The sequence below is a fragment of the Pelobates fuscus genome, chromosome 1, assembly GCF_036172605.1.
Source record: "Pelobates fuscus isolate aPelFus1 chromosome 1, aPelFus1.pri, whole genome shotgun sequence".
Classification (NCBI taxonomy): domain Eukaryota; kingdom Metazoa; phylum Chordata; class Amphibia; order Anura; family Pelobatidae; genus Pelobates; species Pelobates fuscus.
The window spans coordinates 130,389,889-130,407,040 of record NC_086317.1 but is presented as its reverse complement, the minus strand read 5'-3'; the positions used below and the strand labels follow the sequence as shown (position 1 = coordinate 130,407,040).

Below are 17,152 nucleotides of genomic sequence, written 5' to 3'. Positions count from 1 at the left end.
TTTAAAACATCAGGTATGATGTTGTATCGATCAGGTAGTGGAAGGGTTACGCCCGCTTCACAGTAACAGACCAAACTCCCCGTTTAACGCACCGCAAATAACCGCAAACAGTCCATTTGCACAACCGCAAACTCCCCATTTGCACAACATCATCATCATCACACCGTACGTCCATGTGTGTAATGCTTCCTGACTGAGACATATCCCTGTTATCTACATCCTCTGGCAATAATGATTGCGCATCACTCAGTTCTTCCAACTGATGTGTAAATAAACTCCTCTGACAGATCAAGTGAAGCGGCTGTGGTGCTAGTGTTTGTGGTGGCGGCAGGCGGGCGAGTGGTAACTTGAGAGGTGCCCGAAGCTAAGCTGGAGGAGGATGGTGCGTCAAGGTTCCGAGCGAAAGCTGTAGAAGATTGGGTGTCCTGTGTTAGCCAGTCAACTATGTGTCAGGGTACCTGAGGTCTCTACCTCCGAAAGAGGTAGAGACTTAGCCGTTCATCCATCCGGACGGTCTGATTTCCCCCTTCCTCGCGGTCTATCCGGTCATGCAAAGCCGGCCGCGAGGGAGTGACTCCCTTTTATAGCATGTCGTCCGGAACTCGACGTCAGGACGCTAACCCGGAACGACCTGTCACTCAATTGCTTCAGGACCAATCAGGACGCCTCGGAGGCATGTTTACTTATCTGAACAGGGCATTTAACAGTGCTTCTTTCATTAGCTCATTGCCCTGTCGTGGTTCTAGCTTGTTCTAGTCACTCAGTGCTCGTGTATTCTAGTTATCCCTTTTGGTTTTGACCCGGCTTGTTTGCTCTACTCTGCTTATCTCTGTTACCCTTGATTCGGCTTGTCTCTCGCTTACCTGTCTTCTGTTACCCTCGACCTCGGCTTGTCTTTGACCATTCCCTACTGTACTACTTACGTTAGTCCGGCCATTCTAAGGTCCGGTATACGTATCTGGCTACTGTTTGTACTCTGCGTGTTGGATCCCTGTCCCGATCCTGACACTATGTCCTCAGAACTTTTCGAGTTCAGGGTACATGGCCTCTGAACACTGGGCATTATTCTAGGGCCAAAGGGAATCACAGCACCACGACCACGACGGCCCCTGCGGGGTGGCCTGCCTCTGCCTGTCATTTTTTTTTCGATTAGTGGTACTATGTGTGCAAGCTACTGTGACAACAGATATGAGTGGCACTGTGCACTGGCAGAAGTTGGCAGAGTAGACACTGTAGGCCTGGCACACACGCTTGCAGACAACTAACTGCTATTCAATCTATTACAGTCAAATTTTTTTTTTTTTAAATGTACACTACTGTTACACCAGATATGAGTTGCACTGGTGTGACACTGTGCCCTGGCAGGCCCTGAAACGCACACGTGTGAAGGAAACTGACTGCTATTATATTACAGTCAAAAAAGTTTTGTTTTTTTTAAATGCAAGCTATTGTGACACCAGATATGAGTGGTGGCACTGGGCAAGTGGGCATAGTATACGCTGTGAGCCTGACACACACGCTGGCAGGCAGGCAACTGCAATTAGATTACACAGAAAAAAAAAAAGCAGACTGATGTTCTAGCCCTAAAAAGGGCTTTTTGGGGCGCTGTCCTTACAGCACAGATCAGATGAGTCCTTCAGGACTGTAGTGGACACTGAATACTCTAGCATAGCTATCGATTTCCCTATTAAATCAGCAGCAGCTACACTATCCCTCCTCTCACTAAGAATGCAGCTTCCGGGGGGCGGGGCCTAGCTGTCATGGAGGAAAGACGCACTTCGTGTGAGCTCCCTCAATATCTCACTTTAAGCAGCTATCAACAAGCGAATTTCACCCCAGAAGGGGATGACCCAGCAATGTTGCTCCTACCTGACCGACCCGACATGCTTAATAGCGGTCAGCAACTCGACAGAGTCTTACTTACCTCCGCATGGCAAGTGTGGCCTGGTGCTCACCGGGCGGGAGAGGCGGCCGATCTCCCGATCCTGGGATGCTCAGGAGCAGCTACTTCCCGGCAGGTGCTCCGTTACCCCCCTCAGACCGGTGGGGGTTATCCCGGTCCACCCCTGAGAGGCTGTCTGGAGCTAATGGATGCACAGAGCACAGCCGCCCAGGCTGACATACTCATCTGCGACTCTCCCAATATGGCGGCAGCCGTGCGTCCTCCTGGTACCAGCAAAGCATGGCAGGATATTGAGTCTAAGCTGGACAGACTCTTTAATCAATTTTGGAAGCAAATAACAAGCAGGAATCCCCAACAAGCTCCACCACAGCCTCAACAAGCTCCACCACAGCTAAGCGAAGCAGTCCCCATTAAAATCCACCAACGCAAAAGGCGTCGAAGAGGGGACCGGAGGCACAAACAGAAATGCAGAGCCTGCCCCACATCAAGCACTCGCCTCCAACTTAAGCCACCACAATCCCGCACCGGACGTGAAGCACCACCAGGACAGATCCGACCACCCGACAAAACAAGCTTCCACCACCTCAAGCCGCAAACCCGGCACTCAGCCAGAGACTTGCCTTTGTTGTTCCAGGTATTATGGACTCCCATGGTCTGCACCTGGCGCCCCGAAGGGATCGGATGAGCACAAGCAGTAAACAGCAGCCTGCCAAGCATGTCCCACTATAGCCGATCCTCCACACCATGCCTTTGATCACATGAACTGCTCTCTGCACATTAACTAATCGTAAAGTAGCAAGCGTTTAAACATGTCATTATTTCACCTCCTAAAGAGTTTATTGTCGTAGTTCCTTACATGCCCATACCCTCAGTGCAACTAGCCATGATATACGCATGTTCAGCCTAGCATGCTCAAATATAACACACTTCTGTCTAAAAAAAAAAAAAAAAAATACTAAAAAAAAAAAGAATGCAGCTTCTGAATGAATCTAAAATGGATGCTGTCCAGGAGGTGGGAGAGTCTGGGAGGGAGGGTCTGCTGCTGATTGGCTGGAAAGTGTCTGCTGACTGTGAGGTACAGGGTCAAAGTTTACTCAATGATGACGAATAGGGGACGGACCGAACATCGCATATGTTCGCCATCTGTGGCGAACGCGAACAAGCTATGTTCGCCAGAACTATTCGCCATCTAACTATTCGGGACATCTCTACTGGTGACCATTGCTCATGAGCAATGAACTAAGCTTCCTCACTAATGCTGCCAGAAGCTGGTGTCTGGCTATGCATATTGTTTCCAACAGGTCTTAACAGTAAAAGGTTGCTTCTCTAAATACTAATGATGCTTGCCAAATTTTTAGACTGAAGAAGTCATTGTAAGTTATGTGTGTGTGTATACAGAGCAGGCATGAATATAGGTGCACATTATATTGTAACTCATGTCAATAGTAAAGTGCATTTCATTCTGTCTTGACAGATATCAGGATTTGACAGTGTTGATGATGAGTCTAAACACAGTGGCCATATGTTTTCCTTTAAAAGCCCATATCCCCAAGAATGGACGATTGAGAAGAATCCATCATACACATATTATATCTACTACATGTATGCAAATATCAGAGTGCTGAACAACCTGAGGAGGTAAGTGATGGGTTTTAGTGGCACTACATTTTATTGTTTAATAATATAAAACTGTTTGTAGAACATAGCACATCATAAGAAATGTTAAATTAAATTAAATTATGGATTGTAAAGCAGAATAAAAAAATTGTGCTATTTCTACTAATGACCACATGGTGTCTCCATATGGCATTATGAGATTTAAAAGACAGGTACACACAAAAGGTCGAAAGAGAGGCGATGATACAATGCAGAATGAAACATGAAATGTAGAGCATGATCGGATATACACCTTGAAGAGAGTGAAATTAGAAATGCGGTGCACTGAGTGGAAAGCAAGAAGGTGATAGAAAGTGAAAAGAAAGACGAATACACAGTGCAGGGAGGGAAATAGGAGATACACTGTGCAGAGACTGAAATAGGACATATGGTACAGAGCACGAAAAGAGATACAGTACATAGAGTGTGATCAGAGAAAGTGATGAAGTGTAGATTGTAAATAGAAAGATACCTTCGTGCAGCGCATAGAGTAGGCCGAAAGACATGCAGTCCAGTGTATGGAAAAACAAAGAAAAACACAAACAGTGCAGACAGAAATAATAGAATGGTGGCAGAGTAGTGTACACTCAATTCTGGAGTTCTTGCACATCTACTCAAAGTTCTAAAATTGCAATAGAAAATGTAAAATGAAGAATAAAGAACTGAAACTTGTTGTAGTTTGGATTGGTATGGCAATTTCTAGGTCCAGTTAAAGGGTTTACAGCGAAAGCACTGTACATATTTGGAGTACCAGACTTCGTGTATGCATGTGCATCTCTCTAACCTATGTTGTTATTGTTAAGGCTGGGAAACAACCTTCCAAAATATACAGTAGCTGTTTTGCTTTATGAACCCTCCTTAATCCTGACCCACTTTTTTTGGGTACTATTTTAATCCCAATCCACCAGACCAAGAATTTCACAAACCCTTTTACAGGATCTCGAGACGACAATTGCCAAGTAGTGCAATGCATGTAAACACCCCGCCCCATGAGAAAAAAAATGTTTTGTAATTAAAAGTTTAAATATTAAATCTGTCCTCATCTCATTGTAGACTCTGTCTTTTTTGGAGAGTTGACAACAGCTCCTTTCCCAACAATTGTCTGCAATTTATTTTATAGCAGATGCTTAGAAAGATTTAAGCTCCCATAATTGCATACATGTGTAATAAAGTGAATGTCGGGCAAATCATTAAGGCTAAAAATATGCCTGGGGACTAGTATATAATCTATACTTTTCAATAGTTCAGTTAATTACTAATAAAATGATGATAAGAAAATAGAACCCAAATTAGAATGTAAATGGGTTTCTCAGCTATAACATTGTCTTTTAATTATTTTTATTTTTTTACAAGATTGCTCTGGTTTTCACTTTGTTGTTAAAATTAGACAGTGTGGCCTTTTATTTTTAATTTATTTAGGTTCTCTCACAATATTAAAACTTTTATTTGTATATGTTATGTTAATCGGTCAAGCTTAAGCAATCACACTCTCTCAAGATAATATTTATTGAAACATTAATTTTGAACCATTTGTACTTATTGAATTTACAGTAAAAATAAACTTACTGATAGTAATACGTTGAGACATTTTTGGAATATGATTGCGTTATTCAGAAAATTTGATTGATAGAATATCGACGCCAGACTGTGATCAAGAGACAAGTTACAAGACTTGTCTCAGTTGTAAACTCAGTGCATGTCATATAAATATTATAGATGCATATATGATATTAACTTATTTGATGCCAGATAATCCAATAAATGCAGCTTTTATGATCTTTCTTAGGGAACGAGGAATGAACACTTTCTTATTTCGCCCTCACTGTGGGGAAGCAGGGGCGATTACACACTTATTAGCAGCATTTATGACAGCAGACAACATTTCTCACGGACTGAACCTAAAAAAGGTAATATCCCTGCACCTTTCTTTCTGCAGTACTTGACCATCACAGGCAAACATTTTACTCCCTTTCAAAGCTTCAATACTCCACGTTGGTCTATTACTTGACCATCACAGGCAAACATTTTACTCCCTGTCAAAGCTTCAATACTCCACGTTGGTCTTTTTACTGACCCTTTAAAGAGTTACTCTAAACAAAAAAAACACAAAACACTGTTTTTGGTTAGATTGACCATTACTAGCATGCGACCATTTCCCAAGAATTTTTTAAAATTACCTTTGATCCAGTGACAAGGCCAAGTTCTCCTACAGTCTAATCCTCCACTGGAGAATAATGTCAAGGGGATGGCTGAGGGTAGGTCATAGGCAGTGTGAAGAAATCACCAAGTTATTTCATTTATTTTACTTTGTTTCATTCGGTAGATGTAACTACCGAACACCGACCACCCCCCTGGCTCATTAACTTCAAAGAGAACAGTCATTTAAGCACTCTCCCTGTGTGGCCGCCTTTTGTATAGTCGAACGCCACGAGAAAACGGCGTCCATCTTGTTCACACGAAATGAGGCAGCGGGACTTGGTCGTCGAGTGTTTGGAACTAAAATCGACTTCCCGAACACCAGTCCAAACTTTACGAATGCCTGCTTCCTTTTCCCGAATAGCTAGGAGTGAGCTGTTCGGTAGTTTTTTCACCACGAACGAGGGGAACAATCGCTACTATGAGCCAAGAGGAGCAGTTCGTGCATTTATTCGTTTTTCAGACTTCACAAAATAGACCAGCCAAACCACTAAAACTTATGGAACTGTTTTAGGCAGGAGGCTCGTGTGTGGCCGGACACCTATGACTACCATAGAATTCAAAAACCCCTGAACTGATCTGGGTGATTTTTGGATATGTTGGTCACCCAGATCAGGGCTATCAGGGGATTTGACTTTTATGAGAATATTTTATGTTTTAGGGTATGTGGCGGAACCCACCTCACCACTGGGCATTGGAGAGGCCTGGCTGCCCGCCTCCTACCTGCTGACTATGGTCCCTGGTAAATTTGTACCTTTTAATGCAATATTCGGGCATGTGGTATTTTATATTGCTGCTACTGGCCCTTTAAGGGCCATCCGTGGACATATTATGACTTTTAGGAACAATGCCCCTTTAAGACTGTGTGTGTAGCAGATTGCATTCAGGCTGTCTTTAATATTATGTGTTCGGTAAACTGTGTTATGTGTATGCAGCATTCGCCTGATTGTTCGGTAGAATCACTCCATTCATTATATTGAGTGAAACTACCGAACAACCAGACCACCCAGGATTAAAGTGTGCCTCCAATTACCGTTCGCAACAATGTTGCAAACGGGTAATTGGCAATGTGTGTATTGTGTGGTTTTGTCCTGTGGGTTGCCGCCATTCGGGAAATGAACACGTGGCGGCGGCCATCTTAAACTCCCGAACAGCGGTGTTTTGCCGTCGAGTGTCTGGAACTAAAATTGGACACTCGACTAGGCAAACACCGCTAAGACCTCCAGACTTCCATGAATTTGTGTAGAAACTACTGAATGGCCCGCCGTTCGGTAGAAAGAACCCCACGAACAAGGGGATTCATTTGAATCCTCCCCAGGCTCCATAACCCAGGCAATTCGTGTGTTTTTATTCCCTTTTCTGTGACAGACTGCAAGGCCAAAATACATGGAACTATTTTCGGATACTTTTGCCATGCGGTCGGTCAAAACTTTAACCCTCCATAATTCCCGAACCCCTGGTCCGATCTGGGTGATTTTTGGATATGTCTCACCCAGATCAGGGCTACCAGGGGATGTAACATTTAAAGAGGTAACCCTATGTTTAGGGGTACATCCAGAAACCCAGGGAATTTGTGTCTGGAATAATGGGATTATGTGTCACACTAAGAGGAGATGTGTGGGAGGTAACTGGTACATTATTGGCTGTGGTACTAATTGTTGTGGATCCCTCCCTTGCATGGGAGAATGTCTTAAAAGGAGGTTGTGTGAATGAATCTGCAGTTCCTGCTTAACCCTCAAAGTGAAGTGTCGTCTCATTATTGGGGGAGGATTTATTGTATGCTGTTCCAGTTTGACTGCTAGGAGTGTAAATCTATTCGCATGGTTTTTCCTATTCGGCTGTATACAGAATTCATATGCTTGAGATCATTTACATGTTTCTCCGGTTCGGTGGTTGTGGTGTCTGCTGCAGTGCTTGGAGTCCTCAGGAAGCTCTAGGAGCATCCTTCAACGGAGGTACCCAGTCGGGGTGCCCGTCGATCCGTTACAGGATACATTTCACGTTTTGGGGAAATTGTAAATTTTCTGCTTGGAGATAATTAAGTTATTACTTATCTGACCCAATTATCTCCAGGCAGAGAGGAGGGGGTTATATGTTTGTACTGGGAGTGTCACAGTTTTACCCTGTATTATTATTGGCTGTATGATTTTTGTCCCTGTGCCCCACAAGGTCCACGTGGAAGGTCCCCTTGCATGGGGACTTGCATAAAAGCCAGTGTGGCACCCATTCAAATTCAGTTCTGTTACACCCTTCATCTAGTTTTGGCTGATGTTTGGGTACCTGTCTGCTTTACTGGGAGAATCTGGGAAGCTGTTATTTCGTGTGGAGAATCATTCACTTTAAGTCCCGAACAGACGAACGGGTATAGGATATACCAGCGTTCGTTACAGGCAGCATGGAGGAGGCAATTTTGCCAATGGTCATTTGTTGCCAGCATATTATGCTTGCTGATGCCAGATGCCCAGTAAGGTCTTTAAGAAGGCTGGATTTAACCCATTAAGAACCAAACTTCTGGAATAAAAGGGAATCATGACATGTCACACATGTCATGTGTCCTCAAGGGGTTAAAGGAACACAATAGGGTCAGAAATACAAACGTGAATTTCTAACCCTATAGCAGTGATGGCGAACCTTTTTGAGCCAGAGTGCCCAAACTGCAATACATGCCACCTTTTTTTTCCAAGTGCCAACACGGCAATTAAACCTGTATACTGAGGTTTAAGTTTAGAAAACACAACTCATACAGTTGTCCAAACAAATTAACATATTTTGTTTTAAAAGAAAAACACAACAACAGAGAGTTCAATTATACAAATTTTAAATAATGATATAAATAATAGATAAAATTAAGCTTATATGTATTAGTATCTCCAACAAATGCTATACATTCATACAAATACATACACACAGACTGCTGAACACATTCGCACACAGACTGCTGAATACATACACACGCTGAATACACACACAGACTGCTAAATACACACACACACACAGACTGCTGAATACATGCACACAGTCCGCTGAATCCACACACAAACATACACACAGTCCGCTGAATACACACACACAGTCCGCTGAATACACACACACAGTCCGCTGAATATACACACACAGACTGCTGAATACACACAAACTGCTGAATACACACACACAGACTGCTGAATACACACACTGCTGAATACACACACACTGCTGAATACACACATACAGACTGCTGAATACACAAACACACAGAATGCCGAGTACACCCGGCCTGCTGAATACATACACACAAACACACACAGATTGCTGATTACACACACACACAGTCTGCTGAATACACACACACAGACTTCTGAATACATACAGACTGTGTGAATGCATACAGACTGCCGAATGCATACAGACTGCTGAATACACACACACACACACATTCTGCATTGAGGGTTGCAGCGTGTAAGGTTGCGGAATGTGTGTGGAGTGCTGTGTGTGTGTCTGAGGGGTGCTGTGTGTGTGTCTGAGGGATGCTGTTTGTGAGGAGAGCTGTGTGTGTGTGTGAGGGGGGTGCTGTGTGTGAGGGGGTGCTGTGTGGGGGGAGGGGTGCTGTGTGTGGGTGGGGGTGCTGTGTGTGGGGGGAAGGGGTGCTGTGTGCTGGGGGGTAGGGGAGCTGTGTGTGGGGGGGAGGAGTGCTATGTGTGTGTAGGAGGGGTGCGGTGTGTGTGTGGGAGGGGTGCTGTTTGGGGGAGGAGTGCTGTGTGTGTGGGGGTGCTGTGTGTGTTTGGTGTTAGTGGTGCTGTGTGGGAGAGGAGTGCTGTGTTTGTGGGGGCGTACGGGTGCTGTGTGTGTGAGGGGTAGTTGTGCTGTGTGTGGAGGGATGGGGTGATGTGTGTGTGGGGGTAGGTGGAAAAGATACATAAAAAAAGATACATAAAATCTTTATCCACCCCTCTCTTCTTCATACCTTTGGTGAAGGAGGGGAGGACACAGCCAGCCCTGGGGGTAAGGTGCTTTTGCCTTCCTGGTATATTTTAAATAAATATATGCAGGTTATGATAAAGGTAAAGTTTTGTTTCATTATCTAAATCTCAATCTTTCACTTGTTAGACAGACAGTCGAGTGGATGGGGGATGGAGAGTTTTAAATAAACTGTAAATAGCTTGTTACTAAAATATTAAAGGACCACTATAGTGCCAGGAAAACATACTCGTTTTCCTGGCACTATAGTGCCCTGTGGGTGCCGCCACCCTCAGGGTCCCCCTCCCGCCCGGCTCTGGAAAGGGGAAAAGGGGTAAAACTTACCTTTTTCCAGCGCTGGGAGCTCTCCTCCGCCTCCGTTCCGCCCCGTCGGCTGAATGCGCACGCAGTAACCATACGGCATTCCTGCTCTTTCTTTTTCAGAGTCCAGTGCTGCAGTACCTGTACTTTTTAACAAAAATCCCTATTGCAATGTCCCCACTGAGCAACAACAGCTTGTTCCTGGAGTATGCCAAGAACCCTTTGCTGGATTTCCATGCCAAAGGCCTGGTAGTGTCACTCTCTACGGATGATCCAATGCAGTTCCATTACACCAAGGTACGTGGCAGTTTCTTAGTTTGTGCTAAAGTTACTGTGGGTCCAAAGTGTAAACGGTACCCTTATAATTTAGTGCCAGTCATGTACAAAGCTACATAGGCTGAAATGAGATATGTGTCCATCAAGTTCAGCCTTTCGAAACACAAGGCACTTATTGAGAAGTAGAATATAATAAAGTCGTAAAGCTGCTTGCAGTCCACTTAAGACCTAGATGGCCTAGTCCTACATGGACTTTTGAGTCAGTTTGGGTCAAAGCATTATCTGATTGAAAATTATTTTTTTAAAAAGCCTGTAAAGTAAAAATCATGAAAATTGGCCATATATTTGCATACACCTGATTACTGCACCATATACGTTGCACTTTGCAATGTTATATACAGCATAGTTCATTTAAGTTTGCATTTATATTTATAAATACTTGTCATTTATGTAGACTCAATAAATGTACTGTTTTTCTAGAATTTCTAGACTTTTTTCTCCTTACTTTGTTAGTCAGCAGTTAACGTCCTGTGGTTCCAATAGTCTGTTATATTGTGTACGTGACGATAGTGGGTAACCTGGGAGATTCTTGTTGGGCCACTCTTGCTTGGGTCAGGCGTCTGCCAGGTTGTTGCAGGTTAATGGAAAGGTTGGCCACAATAACCGGAAAACGCATGTCATCTATTGTGTGATAATGTTTATTGTGAATATATTAATAATCAAACCACATGTCTGCGCCTTAGTGGTGGTGGGGACCACTTGGTATTTAAACCCACAAATATTATCTATAATTAAAATCCACTGTGCCCGCTTCCATCTTTGCGTCAGTGAGTGTTATTATTAACACACTAATGGGCTTTTTCAATGGACCATTTTTATGGTCATCTTAGGAACCTGTATATATTATATAGAATGCCCACTTTGACAGTTTAAAGTGCCCACACACTACAAATACATCTCCATGAATTAAATGCCATAGAAAATCTCTATTTCAAGGTGCCAATGCACTGATCTTGTATACATCCAAAGTCAATGTCCATAAGTAAATCGCTCCTACCGTAATCAGTTGCAGGTTGCTTTCTTGTTACGCCATTTGTCGTTTTACAGTGCCAATGGTCAAATATTTTTTTTTTATAGTTCATTGAGATACATTCTTAAATACAAATTCAGGAAAACTTTAATCTATGCAAATATCTTTTACAAGTATTACTTCGCATACTTATCAAGCACAAGAAGCTAATAAAAAAAAACCAACAACAACCAATAATTTGCCCTCTACAATAACATGGCCAGGCATGTATAGATATTTTATCTATATGAATGGTGTCAACATTTTAGCTAGCTAATAACCACGAACTGTTCTGGGTTCTTTCTTCAGGAGCCTCTCATGGAAGAATATGCCATTGCTGCTCAGGTCTTCAAGCTAAGCACTTGTGACATGTGTGAAATAGCAAGGAGCAGTGTTCTGCAGTGTGGTTTATCACACGAGGTGTGTATTTTATTAGGTTATTATATGTTATTTTGTATGATTACAGTGAAGTTTGCATTCTGCTGGCTGATGAACTTAGATGGAACAATTTGTGATCAGAGTCACGTTTGGATTTTGTCCCAGTTCTACTCTAGACAATAGTGTCTGCCAAGGACAATGTAGCAAGGACAATCAGCTGACTTCAGGAATTTGGTGAGAAGGCAAATGTTCAGATTCTTACCATCCAAGCTTTAAAGCCCAGGAATATGTGTACAGCTAAATCTAGAGCTTAAGTAATAGAAAATCACAGAATTGGATACATATACTCCACGAAAGTCTTTGTGTATTTTAAATTGCCCCGTAGCAATATACTGTATAGGGCTGCATGTAATCGCAATCAATTGGATGTAAATTCTCGTAATGTCCTACTCCTATGGCTTTAGTAAGAATAGGACTTTTTTTCCAATGGCCAAGAGAGTACTTTATCTATGTCTCTGAGAAAATGGAATAGGATGGAGAAAGAGATGTAAAAAACATCTAAATCTACGAAAAAGAGGGAAACAAGAGAAATAAAGGGTGTAGAAGTTGGATAAATATATTTCCAATGTTCCCCTTTACATGTCACAGTTCCTATTATTAATATCTACACTGAAGGCCCGCCAGTGTCTTAAAGCAACCCTGGCATGCAGCATTCAAAGTTAAATCACAGCTCTTAGGAGAACAATAAACTTGGGAGATGTCACTTATGCAATTAAGCTTTCAATGTGCATCTTAAACAAAACATTTCTAAGAAGGATCAACCCAAACTGGTTGGACAGCCCAAACCCTCCTATAAATAATATAAAGAGATGTTCATTGTCTCCTGTTTATATAAACCCTACCGTTTCAAAGTGTACATTAAATCCTACAAAGAATATGAAATGTAAAGCTATTTAATATTTTATAATTTGAAAGAATAGAAAGAGGACTCTTTAATCTTTAATGTGAATTTTTTTGGAGATACAGTGTTTTTTGAATTATCAAAAACATCATGCAAGTGAAACTATATAAAAAGACAGCTGTGATGTGTTTTAATGAATTTTTTAGTAGTGACTCCTGTTGTGTTTGTCACGTATATAGTCACAGCCATCTAATATGTACAACTAAAAGCCACATATTGAGGTTGCATGCTGATATGCTTGAGCATTTTGATATGTGTACAAATAAAAAATCCATGCTTTTCACGTTGGTTGTTTGCATTTAACGTACTGAAGGCAGACAACACAAATCTTGACGAACTATAGACATGAGTGTAGAATAATGGCGGTATTCCTGCTTTTCTAGTACTCGAAGATCAACGTACGTTGGTTAAAATTAGTATAAGTATTTTTATAGGCACCACCCCCAGTGTTATATGGATCTGTTTCCAATTCTTACAGATAGTTTTTTGATATTTTTTTTGTAAATGTATTTTTATTGAGGAAACTGTTCAATAATGTTCAGTGTAAGAAGTCTGGGTCACGCAGGACCGAAAACTCAGGTTACAGATTGGTTTTAGATCAAGTTGAGAATCTTGTGGCTTTAGTTTCTGGACGACAGCTGGAGAATTCCTTTTAGAGTGGCATAGGATTCAGAACTCTCACCATTTGATGGTTGTGATGACCAAGTTAATTCGTGTTTTGTTTTTAATTTTTAGGAAAAAGTGCGTTTTCTGGGGAAAGATTATCACAAGGAAGGGCCACAAGGCAATGATATTCGCAAGACAAATGTTGCCCAGATACGGATGGCATACCGATATGAAACTTGGTGCTATGAACTCAACCTGATACTCCAAGCTTTGAAGACTGCAGAATGAGAAGGGAAATCTGTGGCTTTTAGAAGTTTTGTTGCATAAATACCCTATTAATGATGTGTTCAAACAAATTAAGCAAAATGTGTACCATTCAATTAGTAATGCCAAGTACTATTATATTGTTGCTGTATCAATGACACAACATCATTAGAACCATTAAAACACTAAAGTATTATAATTCTGTATATTTTAGCTTTGGGATACAGCACTGCATTCCCTCCAAATCATAATATAACCTAGTGCAGGGGTAGGCAACATTTGGCTCTCCAGATGTTGTAGACTACATATTACATAATGCTCTTACAGCCATTATGCTGACAAAGCATCAGGGGAGATATAGTCTACAACATCTGGTGTCCCGGATGTTGCCTATCCCTGACCTAATGTGAAAAACAGTTGGAGTTGATATGGAGTCCCTTCAAAAAAGGCTTTTTCTGGCTGAGAATAATGGGCATTCCCGTCCAGATATCTTAAGCTAAGCCTCTTGCCTTATATGGATAGTCACCAAACTCTACCCCATGCACTTCTTAACCCTAACATAAAGCTCTTTCTAATAGATTTTCTATTTTATTTTCGGAACAAATTTAATTTTGTCTGAATTTTGGAATATTCGGCAATTAAGAAGCATCCAAATTTCTACAACATGGAAACTAAACAAAAACAAATAGGTCTGTATTGAATTGATTCATTTTCAATCCATTTCTTATTATAAAGGTTAGCAAATTAGGGAGTTATCAACTAAACAACTGAAGAAGCAAAAATAAGGAAAGGGCTTTTGATCTTTCAGCAGTTCCGCAGATAATTCCCTAATTGGTGCTTTGTAACTTTGTGATTGCCACCTTTATTAATTCTCCATAGGAAATAATGGGCTTCCGAATTTCAGAAATTAACAAAATGTTCATATTTTTAGAATTCCAGATTAAATGAATGTTGAAAATGAAAAAAAAAAATGTAAATTAAACCAATTCTTTCACTGTGCACATCTCTCTACCTCCAAGCACTTGCTCTAATTGCATCTTACCCCTATTTTCAAGAACTCTATAACCCCAAATCTGAGCTCAGGTTCCCATACAACTCACAACTCTTTAACTGAAAAGGTGTAGAAACATTTCAAAGGTTTTAAATGCAATATTTTGATGCTCTCTATTTTAAAAATGCTAGTGAAACAGGATACCCAGTGACAGAAAGACACACACACACACACACACACACACACACACACACACACTCTCTCTCTCTCTCTCTCTCTCTCTCTCTCTCTCTCTCTCTCTCTCAAATGCAGCAATACCTAAACTCGCACTGAGACACATACACATGTACAACCATAATCATATACTGAGATATGCACACGTATGCAGTCTGAATCAGATATCCACTCATATTTTACTATTAATCATATAGCACACTAACACAGTACTGTACCATACAAAGCATACTCTAAAACAAACACATATTGTACTGCACACACAGAGCAGAATGACACATATACACCCTGACACACACACAGCGGGCTGACAGATATACACCCTGATACACACACAGAGCAGTCTGACACATATACACCCTGATACACACACAGAGCAGAATTACACATATACACCCTGATACACACAGAGTGGAATGACACATATACACCCTGATACACACAGAATGGAATGACACATATACATCCTGATAAACACAGAGAGCAGGCTGATACATATACACTCTGATACACACACAGAGCAGAATGACACATATACACCCTGATACATACAGAGCGGAATGACACATATACACCCTGATACATTCAGAGCGGAATGACACATATACACCCTGATACACACACAGAGCAGAATGACACATATACACCTTGATACATACAGAGCGGAATGACACATATACACCCTGATACATTCAGAGCGGAATGACACATATACACCCTGATACACACACAGAGCAGAATGATACATATACACCCTGATACACACAGAGCGGAATGACACATATACACCCTGATACACACACAGAGCAGAATGACACATATACACCCTGATACATACAGAGCGGAATGACACATATACACCCTGATACATACAGAGCGGAATGACACATATACACCCTGATACATTCAGAGCAGAACGATATATATACACCCTGATACACAAAGAGAAAAACAACACATATACACTGAAATACGCAGAGCAGGCTGACACATATACACACCCTGATACATACAGATCGGAATGACACATATACACTCTGATACACGCCAAGCACACTATAACAGGTATACAGCCTGATACACGCAGACATGAATGACAGATATACATCCTGACACAGAGCAGTAGGCAGACTATTATTAGCTCATATAATGTAATTATTTTTTGTTCGTCTTATAAACACAAAACCTTTGGCCAGCTCATTTCAAAGTTTACTTTGTGGTCAAATAAAAGCTTAATAAAATGATTCATTGGGCTGAAATTTTTTTTTTTCTTTCACTGTTTTTCACTCTTATTTATATAAAAGGGAAGAGTTGGCATGAAGTAAACCAACAACTCTGTACACAAAAAATAAATAAAAATTAATGCAGCATATGAATATGCTAATGGTTAAAAGCTGGTACAGAGCGTTTTACAAAACTGAAATAGAAAACTGTTGGGTACCTTTAAATATTTAAAAAGGTAAAATTTCTTTTAAAGACCATTCTACATAACAAGGAAAGGTGGGCAGTCTACCTGCCTCTTTAGATATCATGTGATCTTGCAGCTCATCGTATAGATCATATCTAGATTGTAGATGATGTTAAAGAGGAACAGTTTAAAAACATAAATCATGCCATGTGTCTCCATGGACCTTTAATGTAACAAAATATATTAAATAACAACATAATTTTCTGCTGCCCCATTTGAGGGGAAATGAGAAAGGATTCAACAACATAGTCTTCCCCTAGAATTTGCGAACAAGTGTTTTCAGTGAATTTCATATTTGCTCTTTCCATTTATTTTGGACAAGTGATTTCAGCAGGTATTGACTCATCATTCCTGTAAAGTAGTAATGATATGAATAATCCATTACAGGGATCTCAAACTCTGGCCCACCGGATGTTAATAGCCTACAGCTCCCAGATACATTGCTCTTTGCCATATTTTCACATATGTATTGTTTTAAGTTGGCATAAAGAGAATACAATCTCCTCTAGGATAGTTGAAGCTGAAAGCCTCTAATCTAATTCCTGTTAACGTACCTCTGCATTCTCAATGATGGACTATGTGGTGAGACTCTCATTAGACAAGACTCAGAAACTTTCAAGGTACAGATAATTCTTCTATATCTCCGTAAACCATTAGGATTTGCGGCACAGATGATGGAACTGCCAAGCCCCCTGGAAGGACAGTAAAATAGCTCACACACATATCTTCACTATCCAATACCCATCACTAGGTTTGTTCCGCATTTTCTTAGAAAAACGTCTGCTGTGAAAACAATTCATAAATATATGTGTTAAAAGGACACTACAGTCAAACAAGCAACCTGTCCAGATGCCATTTTTTGACAGCTCCTCATGATCACCCTAAAATCTACT

At 41.2% G+C, this 17,152-nt stretch overlaps 1 protein-coding gene across 1 annotated transcript in view; it reads left to right on the top strand.

Moving 5' to 3' along the window:
• Positions 1-16,050, top strand: part of AMPD1 (adenosine monophosphate deaminase 1) — a 73,574-nt gene extending 57,524 nt beyond the window's left edge. Inside the window, exons 11-15 of the mRNA XM_063450413.1 lie at positions 3,378-3,541; positions 5,346-5,466; positions 10,136-10,309; positions 11,667-11,777; positions 13,432-16,050. Of these exons, the coding sequence (XP_063306483.1) occupies positions 3,378-3,541; positions 5,346-5,466; positions 10,136-10,309; positions 11,667-11,777; positions 13,432-13,590 (729 nt within the window). The 3' untranslated portion in view covers positions 13,591-16,050. The remainder of the gene's footprint in view (positions 1-3,377; positions 3,542-5,345; positions 5,467-10,135; positions 10,310-11,666; positions 11,778-13,431) is intronic.
• The last annotated feature ends 1,102 nt before the right edge of the window (positions 16,051-17,152 follow it).